We start from the raw sequence: 14,388 nt of genomic DNA, 5'->3' as shown, positions 1-14,388 counted from the left end.
TGAAAAAGCTCAGGGATAGTACTCAGGCCTTGAGTTCAAGGACTGGCATACACACACACACACACACACACACACACACACAGAGTCCTTTAATCATCATCTAAAAGGATCAAGAATGTATGAAGGGCCGGGCGCTGGTGGCTCACGCCTGTAATCCTAGCTACTCAGGAGGCTGAGATCTGAGGATCGCGGTTCAAAGCCAGCCCGGGCAGGAAAGACCGTGAGACTCCTATCTCCAATAAACCACCAGAAAACCGGAAGTGGCACTGTAGCTCAAGTGGTAGAGCGCTCGCCTTGAGCTGAAGAGCTGAGGGACAGCGCCCAGGCCCAGAGTTCAAGCCCCACAACCGACAAAAAAAAAAAAAAAAAAAAGAATGTATGAAGGCTGGGAAGGTAACTCAGTGGTAGAGCGCTTGCCTTGCATGCATGAGGCCCTGGGTTCAATTCCTCAGGACTACATAAGCAGAAAAAGCTGGAAGTGGCACTGTGGCTCAAATGGTAGAGTGCTAGCCTTGAGGTGAAGAGCTGAGGGACAGCGCCCAGGCCCAGAGCTCCGGCCATGAAACCGACAAAAAAATAAAAATAAAAATAAATAAATAAATAAAATCAAACTTTTTAATAAAAGTGTAGAAGTGTGAAGATAATGGAGTGGTATCTTCAAAATAAAACAGGAGGGGCTGGGAAGGTGGCTTAGTGGTAGAGTACTTGCCTTGCATGCATGAGGCCCTGGGTTCGATTCCTCAGCACCACATAAGCAAAAAGAAAAAAGCCGGAAGTTGTGCTGTGGCTCAAGTGGTAGAGCGCTAGCCTTCAGCTGAAGAGCTGAGGGACAGCGCCCAGGCCCAGAGTTCAGGCCCCACGACTGTACCCCCCCCAAAAAAAAAAAAAAACAACAGGAGTCGGAGCCAAGTACCAGTGGCTTATGTCTATAATCCTAGCTAGTTACTCAGGAAGCTGAGATCTGAAGATTGTGATTTGAAGCTAGCCGACTCTTAACTGCAATTAACCAACACAACATCAGAAGCAGAGCTGTGGTTCAAGTGCTAGAGTACCAGCCTTGAGCACAAAGCTCACGGACACCTAGACACCAGGTTTAAGCCCCAGTCTGTCATTAAATATATGCATACATATTTTTTAATAAAAGGGAACTTCTTTTCAAATTTGAATATCCAGCACAACTACAAATCATGTCAAGATATAATTAAGAGATTTTCAACACACAAAGATTGGGTGGGGGATGTTTTGTTTTGCACCACCATATCTGGCTTTTAAGTTACTATGTAACCTAGGCTGATCTCAAACTCATGCTCTTCCTGCCTCCTAAGTTTTAGGATTACAAGCATGTACTGCCACACTTGGTTAAATGTTCCTGTCTTAGAAAGTTACTAGAAGGGGTCCTTGAGCAAAACTGAAGCAAAGCAAACTAAGAAAGAATATAGGACATCCCAGAAATGAACAAAACCAGTTCAGACCAGCAATGAACGAAAATCCAAGCCAGGCACCAGTGGCTCATGCCTGTAATCCTAGCTACTCAGGAGGCTGACATCTGAGAATCAAGGTTCAGAGCCATCCTGGGCAGGAAAGTCCGTGACACTCTCACCTCCAATTCACCACCAGAAAATCAGAAGTGGCGCTGTGGCTCAAGTGGTAGAGTATTTGCCTTGAGCTGAAGAGCTCAGGGACAGCACTTAGGCCCAGAGTTCAGGCCCCAGGACCAACAAAAAAAAAAAAAAAAAAAGAAGAAGAAGAAGAGAAAAGAAAACCCCAGAGTAACAATAGTACTGCAAGACTCCAGAGCAGTCAGACTGAAACTAGAGTGAAGAAGGCTCTGGGACAAAGACCTGAAAGATGAAACTCATATATTACATATATGGAAAATATTGCTAGGTTGTTTGACAGTCTTAACTTGGAGAATGGGGAACCAACTGAAATATATTGAAAATCAGACAAATCAAAGTAAAAATAAAAATAATTACTCTAAGAAAAATGAAAGGCTGTATAAATTAGCAGAACTGTCACTCTTCTTGGCTCATCAGTGAATATTTGCATACATAATAAGTTAAGTTCATAACTGTATGTCAGAAGTGATAGAGGAGTTATTATATACCGTGGCAGGAAATCAACAGATAAAGCTTAAAATGAGCAAATCAAGGAAAAATGGGACAATATGAATGTACACATCAGGATGAATTTGTAAGAGGAGGATATTGCCTGTGAAGAGGGTGCTTTTTTTCTTTACAAGTGCTTTTGGTGTCATATGTAAATATTTTCAAAACTATATGCATCATTTTAGTTCAAAAACATCCACATTAAAACACTGTTTATGTGACTTGAGGGGAATCTATAATTTCCTAACATTATTTCCAGCCCCTAAGGAAAGGAATCTGTTTTTCCTGGGGCAAGCCAAGAGTGAGGGGCAGAAGTAGGACTTGAGATGAGGGTCAAGGGTTCTGTGAATCACACACACACACACACACACACACACACACACACACACACACACACACACACACACACATTTTTCTCCCAGTTTTCTGTCATATTGAAAAGTCATTTCTGAAAAAAAAGTGAAATTATAAAATTAAGGATTTTTTATTGCAAATAATCAAGTTAGGATGCTTGCTTGATGAGATGCTACCTATGAGTTGCTGATAGTAGGGATCAAAAGCAGGCCTGTCAGCTGGGTGCCCATGGCGCACGCCTGTAATCCTAGTTACACAGGAGGCTGAGATCTGAGGATCATAGTTCAAAGCCAGCCCAGTCAGGAAAGTCCGTGAGACTCTTATCTCCAATAAACCACTAGAAAACCAGAAGTGGTACCATGGCTCAAGCTGTAGAGCTCTCACCTTGAGCTGAAGAGCGCAGGGACCGCACTCAAGCCCAGAGTTCAAGCCCCACCACCGGGGGAAAAAAAAAAAAAAGCAGGCCTGTCTTGCCGTCTGTACAGTATGCCAATCACTACAAGATGTGTTTTGAGAAGTTCATTCCCCAGGCAGCCAGCATGGAGACTGGACAACAAATCTCAAACCCAGCTCTCTGAGTACAGGATGTGGAGATATCCATAGGATAAAGAAGCAAGATGTTTCAGGGCTGGGGAAAGGTGGTTGGAAAAAGGAAGTAAAGCAATCTGTGGTATATACACACAAACCCAGGTTCATGGCTCTTCATGGGTCAGCAGTGGCTTATGTATCCTCTGAGATTTTGGCCCTTGGAAGTCAAAAGGTCACTCTAAGTGAAAGATGTCTGTGGCTGGCTTCAACCAGCTTATGCTAGACAAAAGCTGCCCAAAAGTTCCTGTAAAAGAACATGGGAAGCCATTATCAGGACCATACATCGGAGGTAATATTTATAGCAAAGCTAGTGCGAGTCTAAAAATAGCTTTTATAGAGCTCTGAATTTTGTGATTTTTAAAGTCAACTAAGGCCAAAAGTGGTACTTCACACCTGTAGTTCAAGTTACTTGGGAGGTGGTGGTTGCTGCCTGTGATGCCGGCTATACTAGACACACAGGTATAAGGGTCTTGGTCCAAGCCAGCATAGGATCTTTTTTTTAAATTTAATTTAATTTTATTTGTGAACATACTGTACAGAGGAGTTACAATTACATGGGCAGGATAATGCATACATTTCTTACCAAGCATTGCAGTCTCCTCCTTTGCAGCATAGGATCTTATCTGAAAAATAAAACAAGAAATGGATGAGGGCATGACACAAGTGGTATGTGCCTAGCAACCAAGTGGCCCTGAGTTCAAATCCCTGTGCATCAAAAATAAAGTCAACTAAAAACAAGTACGTAAAAGCAAGCCAGGGACTTAGGTGTCACGATCATCATCAGATTTGCTCTTGGTCTTTGTTAATGCTTAGACCAATTTATTATTTAATTATTATGCTGGTGCTAGGGCTTGAACTCAGGGCCTTGTGCTTTACCACTGGAGCCACACCTCCCGTTCTGGCTGTAGCCCAGTACAAAGCAGGACCTTACTAAATATTTAACCATGAACCTGGATTGAGGGAGCCCCTACAACAAACACTCCTCCTGTGGAGAATCCTGAAACCCTGGCCCAGTTACATGCTTCTTGCAGGATCTCTGAAATGACACCACCAGAAGAGTGGAATCCATCCTTTTGGATAATAAGGAAAGAGCAGCTGGACATTGACACAAATCTTGGGGGACACCAAGAGAGTAGAGGATGTAGTTGTAGCAGGTCCCTAGAGTGTGTGGTTGGGAGGTGAAGGGGGCGGGGTCTGTGGGAAAGTGGAGGCAGGCAGGCAGGCGGCACCACGCACGCGCAAACGAGTTCTCCCGTACTTCCCCCCCGCCCCAGACCCGCCGGACGCGCTTACGTGCGCGCGCACGTGAGTTCAGAGCGGAAATGGCGCCTCGGGGCCGCGCGTCCGGGCGGCGAGCGGAAGTGGGTGTGAGAGCGGAAGTGGCCGGCTAGAGCCGGAGGCTGGGCGGGGACCGGGGCTGTCGGTGAGGCGGCGGCGACGGCGGCGGCGGCGGCGGCGGCGGCGGCGGCTCGGCGGGCGGGTTCAGGCTTCGGGGCCAGGTCGGTGCGGTGGGTGGGTATCTCCACAGCCAGCGTGTGCTCGGGCCAGCGCGCGCGGCCTCCCCCTCTCCCATCCCGGTCCCTCTCCCCTTCTCCCCTAGGCTCCTACCCCACCCAGCCGCCCTCCTCGGGGGGCAGCGGGGCCGCTCCCGCCGTCCTTCCCGGCCTCACCTATCCTCACCCGCCCTTGTGTCTCCTTCCCCTGCCCGGGGCAGCCGCCGCCATGATCCTGCTGGAGGTGAACAACCGCATCATCGAGGAGACGCTCGCGCTCAAGTTCGAGAACGCGGCTGCCGGGTGAGCGCGCGTCCGGGGCCAGGGGCGGCGGGGGGGGGGGGGGAGGAAGACGGAGTTGACCTCAGCCAGGGCCCGGGGGCGGCCGGCCCCCCTCTCCTCACCCCCGACCTGGAAGAGAGAGATGGAGGGGTCTGGCCGGGTGTCGGGGCTGCCCGGCCCGGGGAGACGTGGGAGGCGACGGGGCGCGGTGGGGTGAGGGGCCGAGATGCGTGGGGAGAGGCTCCGAGCCGGGATGCGGAAGCCGCGGGGACCCGAGCGTGCCAGCCAAAGGGCAGGCGGACCTGTAGGAACGCGGGGGGCAGCGGAGGCCGGAACTCACGCGGGGAAAACCATCTGGGGTGCGAAGAGGACCACCACTCGGTTCTGTTCTCTGTCATTGTTACAGACCCAAAGAGACTCCCTTCTGGGATTAAGTTGGGAAGAGTATTTAGGAATTCCCAGGACGTAGTGGAAGATGCAGGCCCAGATCTCGCTTCCCCCACTCCTGCCTCCCCTGGAAGGAGCCGGAGGGAAGACTGAAAGCAGACCCTGGCGGGGGCGGGGGAGGGGAGGGAATCCATCTCTCCACATCTCTCTAGCTTTCCTTTCCCCCATTCCCTACTGTGAGAGACACTGCTCATTTTGTTATATATTTCTGTAGCAAAGCGAATAGTCGTTCACACTCTCCTTATCTCTCTCCTGAGATTGTAACGATTTTTCTCCACCCACTAGCTTTTATCTGGTTGATGTCTGCCTTTAAATTCTTCCCGGAGACCCTTAATCTGTATTTTTTTTTTAATTGTGGTAATCCTGGCCCAGATGTATATTCAAGCCTCCAGAATCTGTGAAGTTCTTAGCCTTTTTTAACTTGACCTTTTAAAAAGATGGGCTTGGGACATATTCCAGCCTTCTCTGTCAAACCCAAGCCAGCCTCCTTTCTTGCAGCTATTTGCTCTCCTAGTATCTAAAACATGAACAAGAATTGGATTTTAGCGTGTAATTTTTAGAGGCCAGTGGCTAGTCCTTTTGTCTCATTTCCCCATCTATGAAGATGGAGCTTCACATCTTGGTTTCACAGTTAGGAAATAAGTGCAAACTGTTTCTGGTGAACTGGGAACTAGAAATAGGAAAGGAAGTACTTGAGATCCACCAAAGGGAGAAGATTGATAGAGGGGAAATTCTAAGTGGTTATAATGAACTATTGTTTATAGCATTTAAAGAAAAAAAGGGCAAGGGGAGCATTAGCTAGGTCTTAATGGCTCATGTCTGTAATCCTTGCTACTCAGAGGCTGAGCTCTGAGGATCATCATTCCACCATGGCTGGAAAGGCTGTGAGACTTTTCTCGGGTTAGCCACCAAAAAGCCGGAAGTGGAACTGTGACTCAAGTGATAGAGTTCCAGCCTTGATCTGGAGAAAAAGTGAAGGGTCAGTATGTAGGGCCTGAGTTAAAGCCCCAGTAACCTCCCCCCTCCCCACACACAAAGTATTGACCCACAAGTGTGTGTTCTGTTTTATAAGGTCACAGATTTTATCTGTAAGACAAAGCATTACTTTCCTTGAAGTAATTTATGCAGTGAGCAGGTACTGCTTCCTGCCAGGGGCTGCAGTTGCTACTATGTTCAGATGATTTCCTTGTCTTCAGCCTCTCCTGCCACTTCTTTGCATTTTAAGTATTCAAGTGAATCATCTCAGGGTTTTATTTTGAGTGATTACTGTGTACTTCATTTGAGCAGTTTAGCATATAGGAGGAAGTTGAAATAACTTCTGCATTTTCACAACTGATCTTAATACATTCTCATGTCCAGACTAGCAAGGAATGAGACCTGGGTGGTTATAAGCTGATCTACAAGATAAGTAGCTATGTATTTTCAAGTATAGGCATGCCTTTTTGGGAGTGTTTTCATATTTGCTTTTGTATTAATAATTTGGGACTCAGAAATATAAAACATTACTCACAACTCTTTCTTTTGGAAAATTCTACTTAAAAGTAGCAGAAAGCTGGCCGCTAGTGGCTTATGCCTGTAATCCTAGCTACTCAGGAGACTGAGATCTGAGAATCACAGTTAGACGCCAGTCCAGGCAGGAAAGTCTGTGATTCTTTTTTTTTTCTTTTTTTGGTCCGGTCGTGGGGCCTGAACTCTGGGCCTGGGCGCTGTCCCTCAGCTCTTCAGCTCAAGGCTAGCACTCTACCACGAGCCACAGCGCCACTTCAGGCTTTTTTTTTCTTATGTGGTGCTGAGGAATCAAACCCAAGGCCTCGAGCATGCAAGGCAAGTGCTCTACCACTGAGCCACCTTCCCAGCCCTGTGATTCTTATCTCTCATAAACTCAACAAAAGCTGGAAGAAACACTGTGGCTCAAGTGGTAGTGCACTCACCTTGAGCAAAAGAAGCTCAGGAACAGGGTCCAGGCCCAGCGTTGAAGCCCCAGGATGGGAAAAAATAATACAAAATAAAATAAAAAGTAGACAGTAGCAGATCCCAGCACTCAGGAGGATGAGGCATTAGTAGTTCTGTGCCAGCCTAGGTTGTATCTTGAGACCATGTCTCAAACAAAAAAGCAGCTAACCATTTTAAAAGTAGGCTTTCAAATCTGACATAAATTATAATTCCCAGGGATTTTTTTAAAAAATCAAAGATACATTTTGTAAGTAGAGTTTGAATATGGGTGGGGTAAATAAGTTTTTCAGATCTTTCTCCCCTTTGAGATACGACTATCAATGGGCTTAATACATTCTGCTGAGAATTATTTTAAAAATCTTTAAAAACAGACAGGGATGAAGGGGAACTGGGAGAGTACGCGGGGAGGGGTGATGTCCAAAAGGAAATGTACTCTTTGCCTAAATTATGAAACTGTAGCCCCTCTCTATATCAACTTTATAATAATAAAAAAATTAAAACAGCCAGTTATCTTGTGCCTAGTAAGTAGAAGTTTTCTAGCCTAGCATTGAAAATGTAATGGCCAGCAGAAGGTTGCTTCCAGGCAAGGGTGAGCTTCCAGCTATGTCTGTCAAGTGAGTCAGTGAAGCAGTTAAGTGTTTATTCAGGCACATGGCTACACCAGAACTCGAAAGATCACTGATATGTTCATCATAAACATGTAGGGTTCTGGCAGTGCTCATCAGTAGACAGCAATGGAAAAAAAGGGGGCCTCTCTGAGAGAGCCTTTTAGCACAGTTAGAGAGGAACTAAGGGATAAACTGGGTTGGGGGTAGGAAAGGAATCAGAAGGGCAAGGAAAGGGAATAGCTTGGACAAGAAATTTTGTGATTTGAATGGCTTTGCCAGCATGGGAACCTACTGGGAGAGGTCAGCTCCACCCTGCTTTTTACACTTCTCAGAATGAGCCAGTTGAAGAAATTGTGGTTCAGTGCAGCCTTTTCCAGAGTGCATCTGCCAGCTCTGCAATGTCCAATATTATAGCCATTTGCTGTATGTGGCTGGTTAAATTTAAAATATAAATTAAAATGAAGTAAAGTTAAAATTTAGTTTCTCATGAGATAAGCGCTGGTGGCTCACACCTATAATCCTAGCTACTCGGGAGGCTGAGATCTGAGGATCACGGTACAAAGCCAACCTGGGCAGGAAAGTCCATGAGACTCTTATCTCCAATAAATCACTCAGAAAACTGGAAGTGGTGCTGTGGCTCAAGTGGTAGAGTACTAGCCTTGAGCTGAAGAGCTGAGGGACAGCGCCCCAGGACCAGAGTTCAAGCCCCAAGACTGAAAAAAAACAACAAAAAAACCCCCTCAGTCATAATAGATGCATATCTAGTGTTAAGTTGCCGCATTTTGGGGAGGTAGCTGCTATGTTAGACAGTGCACACATACACATATAGACATTTCCAAGATACAGAAAGTTTGTTGAGCAGCACCCATCCAGTTACTGAAAATGGAAACAGATTTTTTTTTCCCCCAATGCTAGGTATCAAATCTAGGGCTTTGCACATGAAAGAAGCTTTCTACCACTGAGGAACATCCCTAGCTCTTATTAGATAGTCTCATTGTTTAACAATACTTTGGGACTGGGCACCAGTGGTTTACATCTGTAATCTTAGCTACTCAGGACACAGATTTCTGAGTATTGCCATTCAGAGCCCAGGCAGGAAAGTGTGATAGTCTTACCTCTAACTACCAAAAAGCCAGAAGTGTCTCAAGAAGTAGAGGACTAGGCTCGAGCAAAAAACCTCAGGGACAGTGCCCAGGCCCTGAGTTCAAGCCCCAGTACCAACACACACACAAGAAGGAATATTATTCTTAGTTTTGTTTTTTTTGTTTTTTTTTTTTTCTGGGGTCCAGTCGTGAGGCCTGAACTTGGCCTGGGCGTTTTCCCTCAGCTCTTCAGCTCAAGGCTAGTGCTCTACCACTTGAGCCACAGCGCCACTTCTGGCTTTTTTCTTTTTGCTTATGTGGTGCTGAGGAATTGAACCCAGGGCCTCATGAATGCAAGGCAAGCACTCTACCACTGAGCCACCTTCCCAGCCCCTATTCTTAGTTTTTCTACCTGTATAGATACCCTCACAATGGGACACTACAAGTAAATTGGTTTTCTGACTACAAACTAAGAGTGTGTGATGGATTAAAAAGCTACACTCTCATGGTTCAGGTGGTTCATGCTTACAATCATAGCTATCTACCTAGGAAGGAGGCTGAGATATGAGAATCACAGTTTGAAACCAGCCCAGGTAGGAAAGTCCATGAGACTCTTACCTCCAATTAACCACTAAGAAGCCAGAAATGAGGTGGGTTAAGTTGGAGAGCACTAGCCTTGAATAGAAAAGCTCAAGGACAGTGCCCAGGCCCTGAGTTTTAGCCCCAGGACCTGTTTTTAAAAAAAGCCGCACTCAGCACTACAAATAACATGCTCAAGTCTTAACAGTATTGTCTTTTCATTTAGGGATTCTTACTCAGTCTCATAATTAAAGCAGAAGTAATCTGGCAAATTATTTCTTTTGTTACCATATATACACCAAGAACCTTTTCAGCTTCAGAAGTGAGGTCTGTCAACTTAGCTAGAGAATGTAGTCCAGAACTGAGGAAATGCTGTCAGATGCAAAATTGCTGTTGATTTTAAGTGCCTTCTGGCTCCTTGCCACAGCATGTGCATATATTGTGGGGAGCTGTGGTTCTGTGAGGGGGAGTGAAGCTAAGCAAGCAAGCAGTGCCAGTTCGGGTGGGTGAGGACTGTGGGAGGAAAAATTTGAGAAAGGAATAAATTAAATCTTGCTGATACCTTGTTCTCATTCCCAAATCTGCTGCATATGTCCTCAGAGAGACAGACTGGTTTAAAATGGTTCAGAATTAGGACATTGTTTAAGCATATAGAAGAAAGCAGACTATAGTATCTGACTCTTTAAGATCTAGTTGGTTATTTTACTGAGTGTCATAGTTTACACACTATTCTTTGGTCTCCTTTGGGTCATTTGGGCTGTGAAACCCCAGAACTACATTCAACTAATTGATGTCTCTAGCTATCTGTATAATTTCAGTCTTTCATTTCCTCATGTAGAAGCAGCTCAGTACATGTTTTCTTGAAGGATTAATGAATGAAGCTAGATAGAATGATTGTTTTCTTTAGAAGCTTATCACTTTCTGAGTTAGCTTTTAGAATTCTTTTTATTCTCCTTATTTTAACAGAGTTTAGGAGAGAGGAGGATCTCCTCTAACTTAATAGGATTCCCTTTGTAGTCTTTAAAGAGAGTAACCAGGAACCTTTAGAGTAAGGAGAGCTCAATAATCCTACTTTAGATATAGAAGGCATGGTGATGGTATTTACATTGGAGAATTGCATCCTAGGATGCATGCAGGAGCAAAAACTCCAATGTCCTTAGTGGAAAAAGAATTGTATAATATTGTTGCCAGTAACTCTTCATTGAATGATTATTGACATTCTAGAAGCTTCTTTAGAAAATGGACAAGTAAAAATTTCTAAAGGATATTAATATCTTTTAAAGCTCATCTGAATGCAGTAGATTTTAGTGTCTTGAGCTGTCTAGTCAATAGCTAAGGACCATCCAGCTGGCTTGCTTGTTCTAGAATTCCAAGCATTACAGCTGTCCTGTCCCATGCAATAGGAGTCCTATTTTTCCTAGTACTATTACTGACTGAACTGTTCCTGATTCTGAGAGCTACCAAAATGCCAAAACCTCTCCCACTCACAGCTTCAAAAATCTAGTCCCTTCTAACTCATCTGGGAGGAGAAAAACTAATTTATTCATCATTTTCTGTGAACCAGGCACTGTGCATACTTTACCATTTAGTTTCAAAATGCACCAGTGTAAGTTGCTAGATCTTGTTTACTGATTAGAGAACTAGGTATCTCTGGGGCTAACTTTAAGTAACTTCCATGTACTTAGGATTGTATTAGACTTCTATCACTGTGGTTCCTGGCCTGCTTTATCAAATATAGGACAGATATGAACCGAGCCTGGTCATGATTATATGGTACATTTGGGTAAGTGGTCTGTGTTGAAGGCACTCCCACTGGCTACTCTAAGGATTGTGGGAATCCTTATCTCGGTATATCTGTACTTTAGTCATAAGACACTGGTTGGGAAACTTTGCTGCATATACATCATCTCATTTAGACTTCACAACTGCTTTGTGAGGTGTATGTTTATCATTTTTACAAAGGAGAAACTTAAGACACAGCCTCAAGTTAACATTGCATCAGGACATATAGCCAGTAAATGATAATAGCTATTTTATCTTTGGGACATTTTCTTTTTGGCCTTTTAAGTGGTGCATTCCCCCTCCTCTAAAAGTTTTATCGGCCCCTCTGTAGCAGTAAGTCACAAAAGTGTAGTAACACTTGGTCCTAGTATTGAAAATGACCCCATAATGGTGTGCTTTACACTCAGCAGTCTCCTTGTTTGGATATGGAGTTCTTTTTTTTTTTTTTTTTCAGGGGTCCGGTTGTGGGGCCTAAACTCTGGGCCTGGGTGCTGTCCCTCAGTTCTTCAGCTCAAAGCTAGTGCTCTACCACTTGAGCCACAGCACCACTTCCAGCTTTTTTCTTTTTGCTTATGTGGTGCTGAGGAATCGAACCCAGGGCCTCATGCATGCAAGACAAGCTCTCTACCACTGAGCCACCTTCCCAGCCCTGGATATGGAGTTCTTAGACTACTAACTCCCAGACCAGTTTTTGTGAAATCTTCTCTGGCCAGATGCCGGGGTTTTTTTTGTTTGTTTGTTTGTTTTGTTTTGTTTTTTGTTGGTCATGGATTTTGAACTCTCGGCCTGGGCCCTGTCCCTGAGCTCTTCATTCAACTCTACCACTTGAGCCACTGTGCCACTTCCAGTTTTCTGGTGGTTAGTTGGAGATAAGACTCTCACAGGGAATTTCCTGCTGGGGCTGGCTTTAAGCTCCGATCCTCAGATCTCAGCCTCCTGAGTAACTAGGGTTGCAGGTGTGAGCAACTGGTGCCCAGCTCAGATGCTGTTCTTAATAGCCTTTCTCCTTTGGCTTGAACTCTGGGCCTGGGCACTGTCCCTTAGCTCTTCAGCTCAAGGCTAGTGCTCTACAATTTCAGCCACAGCGCCACTTCCGGCTTTTTCTGTTTATGTGGTGCTGAGAAATGGAACCCAGGGCCTCATGAATGTGAGGCAAGCACTCTACCACTGAGCCACCTTCCCAGCCCTCCTCCAAATTTTTTATGCAACCATGAATGGTAAACTAAAATGTTAATGGCAGTAATTTGATAGATAATTCCAAGTCATGCAACACACTACTTTGGACTGATCTTAGCCATTTTTTACCAATGGGGATCTGTGCTTAGAGTCCATGATACTTGGAAGTCAGAATATTTATTGCTTGGAATCCTAAGCTACTTTACATATAGTTGATTTTTCTCAGGTCTCTTGATGAAGTGGGAAAGTAAGAAACTCAACCCTTGACTGAATTAAAGCCTTGATGTTTAGAAAACAATGTAAGGGCTGGGAAGGTGGCTTAGTTAGGTAAAGTGCTTGCCTTGCATGAATGAAGCCCTGGGTTCAATTCCTCAGCACTACATAAGCAGAAAAGGCTGGAAGTGGTGCTGTGGCTCAAGTGATAGAGTGCTAGCCTTGAACTGAAGAACTGAGGGACAGTGCCCAGGCTGAGTTCAGGCTCCACAACTGACAAAAAAAGAAGAGAAAAACAGAAAACAATGCAACTACCTGCTAAGTCATACACTATGGGCTTTTTATCAACTCCATGACTCCAGCACTGGCTAGCCTTCCCCAGGAAAATGTGCTACCATGCTTGCTTCCTTTGTCATCCATCCTCTTACTAATTTATTCAGATAGGCCATAGAATATTGTTTCTGTTTCTTTGTTCTGTACCTTTGTATTTTTTTGTTTTTTGCTGGTACATGGCCTTGACTCCAGGTCTTCAAACTTAGCTGGCTGGTACTTTACCACGTAAGCCACTCCTTCAGCCCAGCTTTTTGCTAATTATTTTAGAGATAAAGTCAAAACAGACTTTTATGTGCTGACAGCCTCTTAAGTAATTACCAGTGCCTAGCATGTGTAGTTGTCTAGAGGTGAGGAATGTTGCTGGCTATTCATTGCCTTTGTATCCTGGTTGTAGTTTTAAAGAAAATGCTTAGAGGCAATTTAGCTCTTTCCTCTTGTTCTGAACTCTGCTTCTCCATAAACACACTTGATCCTTCATTTTTACAGAAAAGATGTCCTTGTCCATATCCTAAATCACACATGGATGATCTTTGTATATGATTCATATAAGTTAATTTGTTTTGGGGGGGGGAGGTTGGTTGTGGGGCTTGGGCGCTATACCTGAGCTCTTCAGCTCAAGGCAATACCACTTGAGCCACAGCGCCATTTCCGGTTTTTTGATGGTTAGTTGGAGATAAGAGTCTCAAGGGGAATTTCCTGCCTGGGCTGGCTTTGAACCACAATCCTTAGATCTCAGCCTACTGTGTAGCTCAGAATTATAGGCGTGAACCACCAGTACCAGGCAAGATTTTTTGTTTTTTGTTTTTTGTTTTTTTAATCTTAATGCATCCAGTTTCCTTAAAGGATGCTGCTTAGCCTCTCTATAAGCTTTAAAAATCATAAACCCTATCAAATGTTCTACTATTTTCAACAACCCTGGAGAAACTCAGTCTTGATTCCTTTTACAAGTGAGGGAGCAGAGAGAACAGTAAAAGATACATTATACTGGGTTGAAAGGTATTGAGCAAATTGGGTACAAACAAATGTGGAATGTGTACATCTTACCTATTAACCTATAAAACAAAGTACAGTTAGTTTCTAACTCCCACTTCCTACCTGAGTAGCAGGAAATGTTTCCCTTTTTTTTTTCTCCCTACTTTAACCCTGTTATACTAAAATAAATACTTGCCAAAACTTAAAACACACACACACACACACACACACACACACACGCACGCACGCACGCATGACTGGAGATGTGGTTTAAGTGTAGGGCACTCACCCTGAGGTAGATTTTTTGCCCTCTACTTTTGGTTTTGAGGTGAAAGAAGCAAGGAGCCTTTGCTCAGTTAATTGGGCATTATTGCTTATATATGTAGAACATATGTGTATTTTCTTGAACTTAGGGCCT

The 14,388-nt window shown here is 44.5% G+C and overlaps 1 protein-coding gene and 1 long non-coding RNA gene across 3 annotated transcripts in view; one reads left to right on the top strand and one right to left on the bottom strand.

Moving 5' to 3' along the window:
• Positions 1–2,573: 2,573 nt before the first annotated feature.
• On the bottom strand, positions 2,574–4,430 carry LOC138823820 (uncharacterized). Its single transcript, XR_011370909.1, has 3 exons — positions 4,344–4,430; positions 3,634–3,673; positions 2,574–3,294 (listed from the first exon to the last, which is right to left on the bottom strand). It is a non-coding gene; the product is annotated as an uncharacterized lncRNA (long non-coding RNA).
• A 32-nt stretch (positions 4,431–4,462) lies between these two features.
• Positions 4,463–14,388, top strand: part of Arpc2 (actin related protein 2/3 complex subunit 2) — a 41,723-nt gene continuing 31,797 nt past the window's right edge. Inside the window, exons 1-2 of one of the 2 annotated variants that reach the window (XM_070017364.1) lie at positions 4,463–4,549; positions 4,765–4,846. In XM_070017364.1, the coding sequence (XP_069873465.1) occupies positions 4,773–4,846 (74 nt within the window). In that variant the 5' untranslated portion in view covers positions 4,463–4,549; positions 4,765–4,772. Of the gene's footprint in view, positions 4,563–4,764; positions 4,847–14,388 lie in introns of both variants that reach the window. The other variant, XM_070017373.1, reaches the window with a different exon arrangement.

Source organism: Dipodomys merriami, unplaced genomic scaffold (genome assembly GCF_024711535.1).
Source record: "Dipodomys merriami isolate MVZ:Mamm:240054 unplaced genomic scaffold, mDipMer1.0.p SCAF_1, whole genome shotgun sequence".
Taxonomy (NCBI): Eukaryota; Metazoa; Chordata; class Mammalia; order Rodentia; family Heteromyidae; genus Dipodomys; species Dipodomys merriami.
The sequence above is the reverse complement of the archived record's forward strand: the minus strand, read 5'-3'. Positions and strand labels throughout refer to the sequence as shown.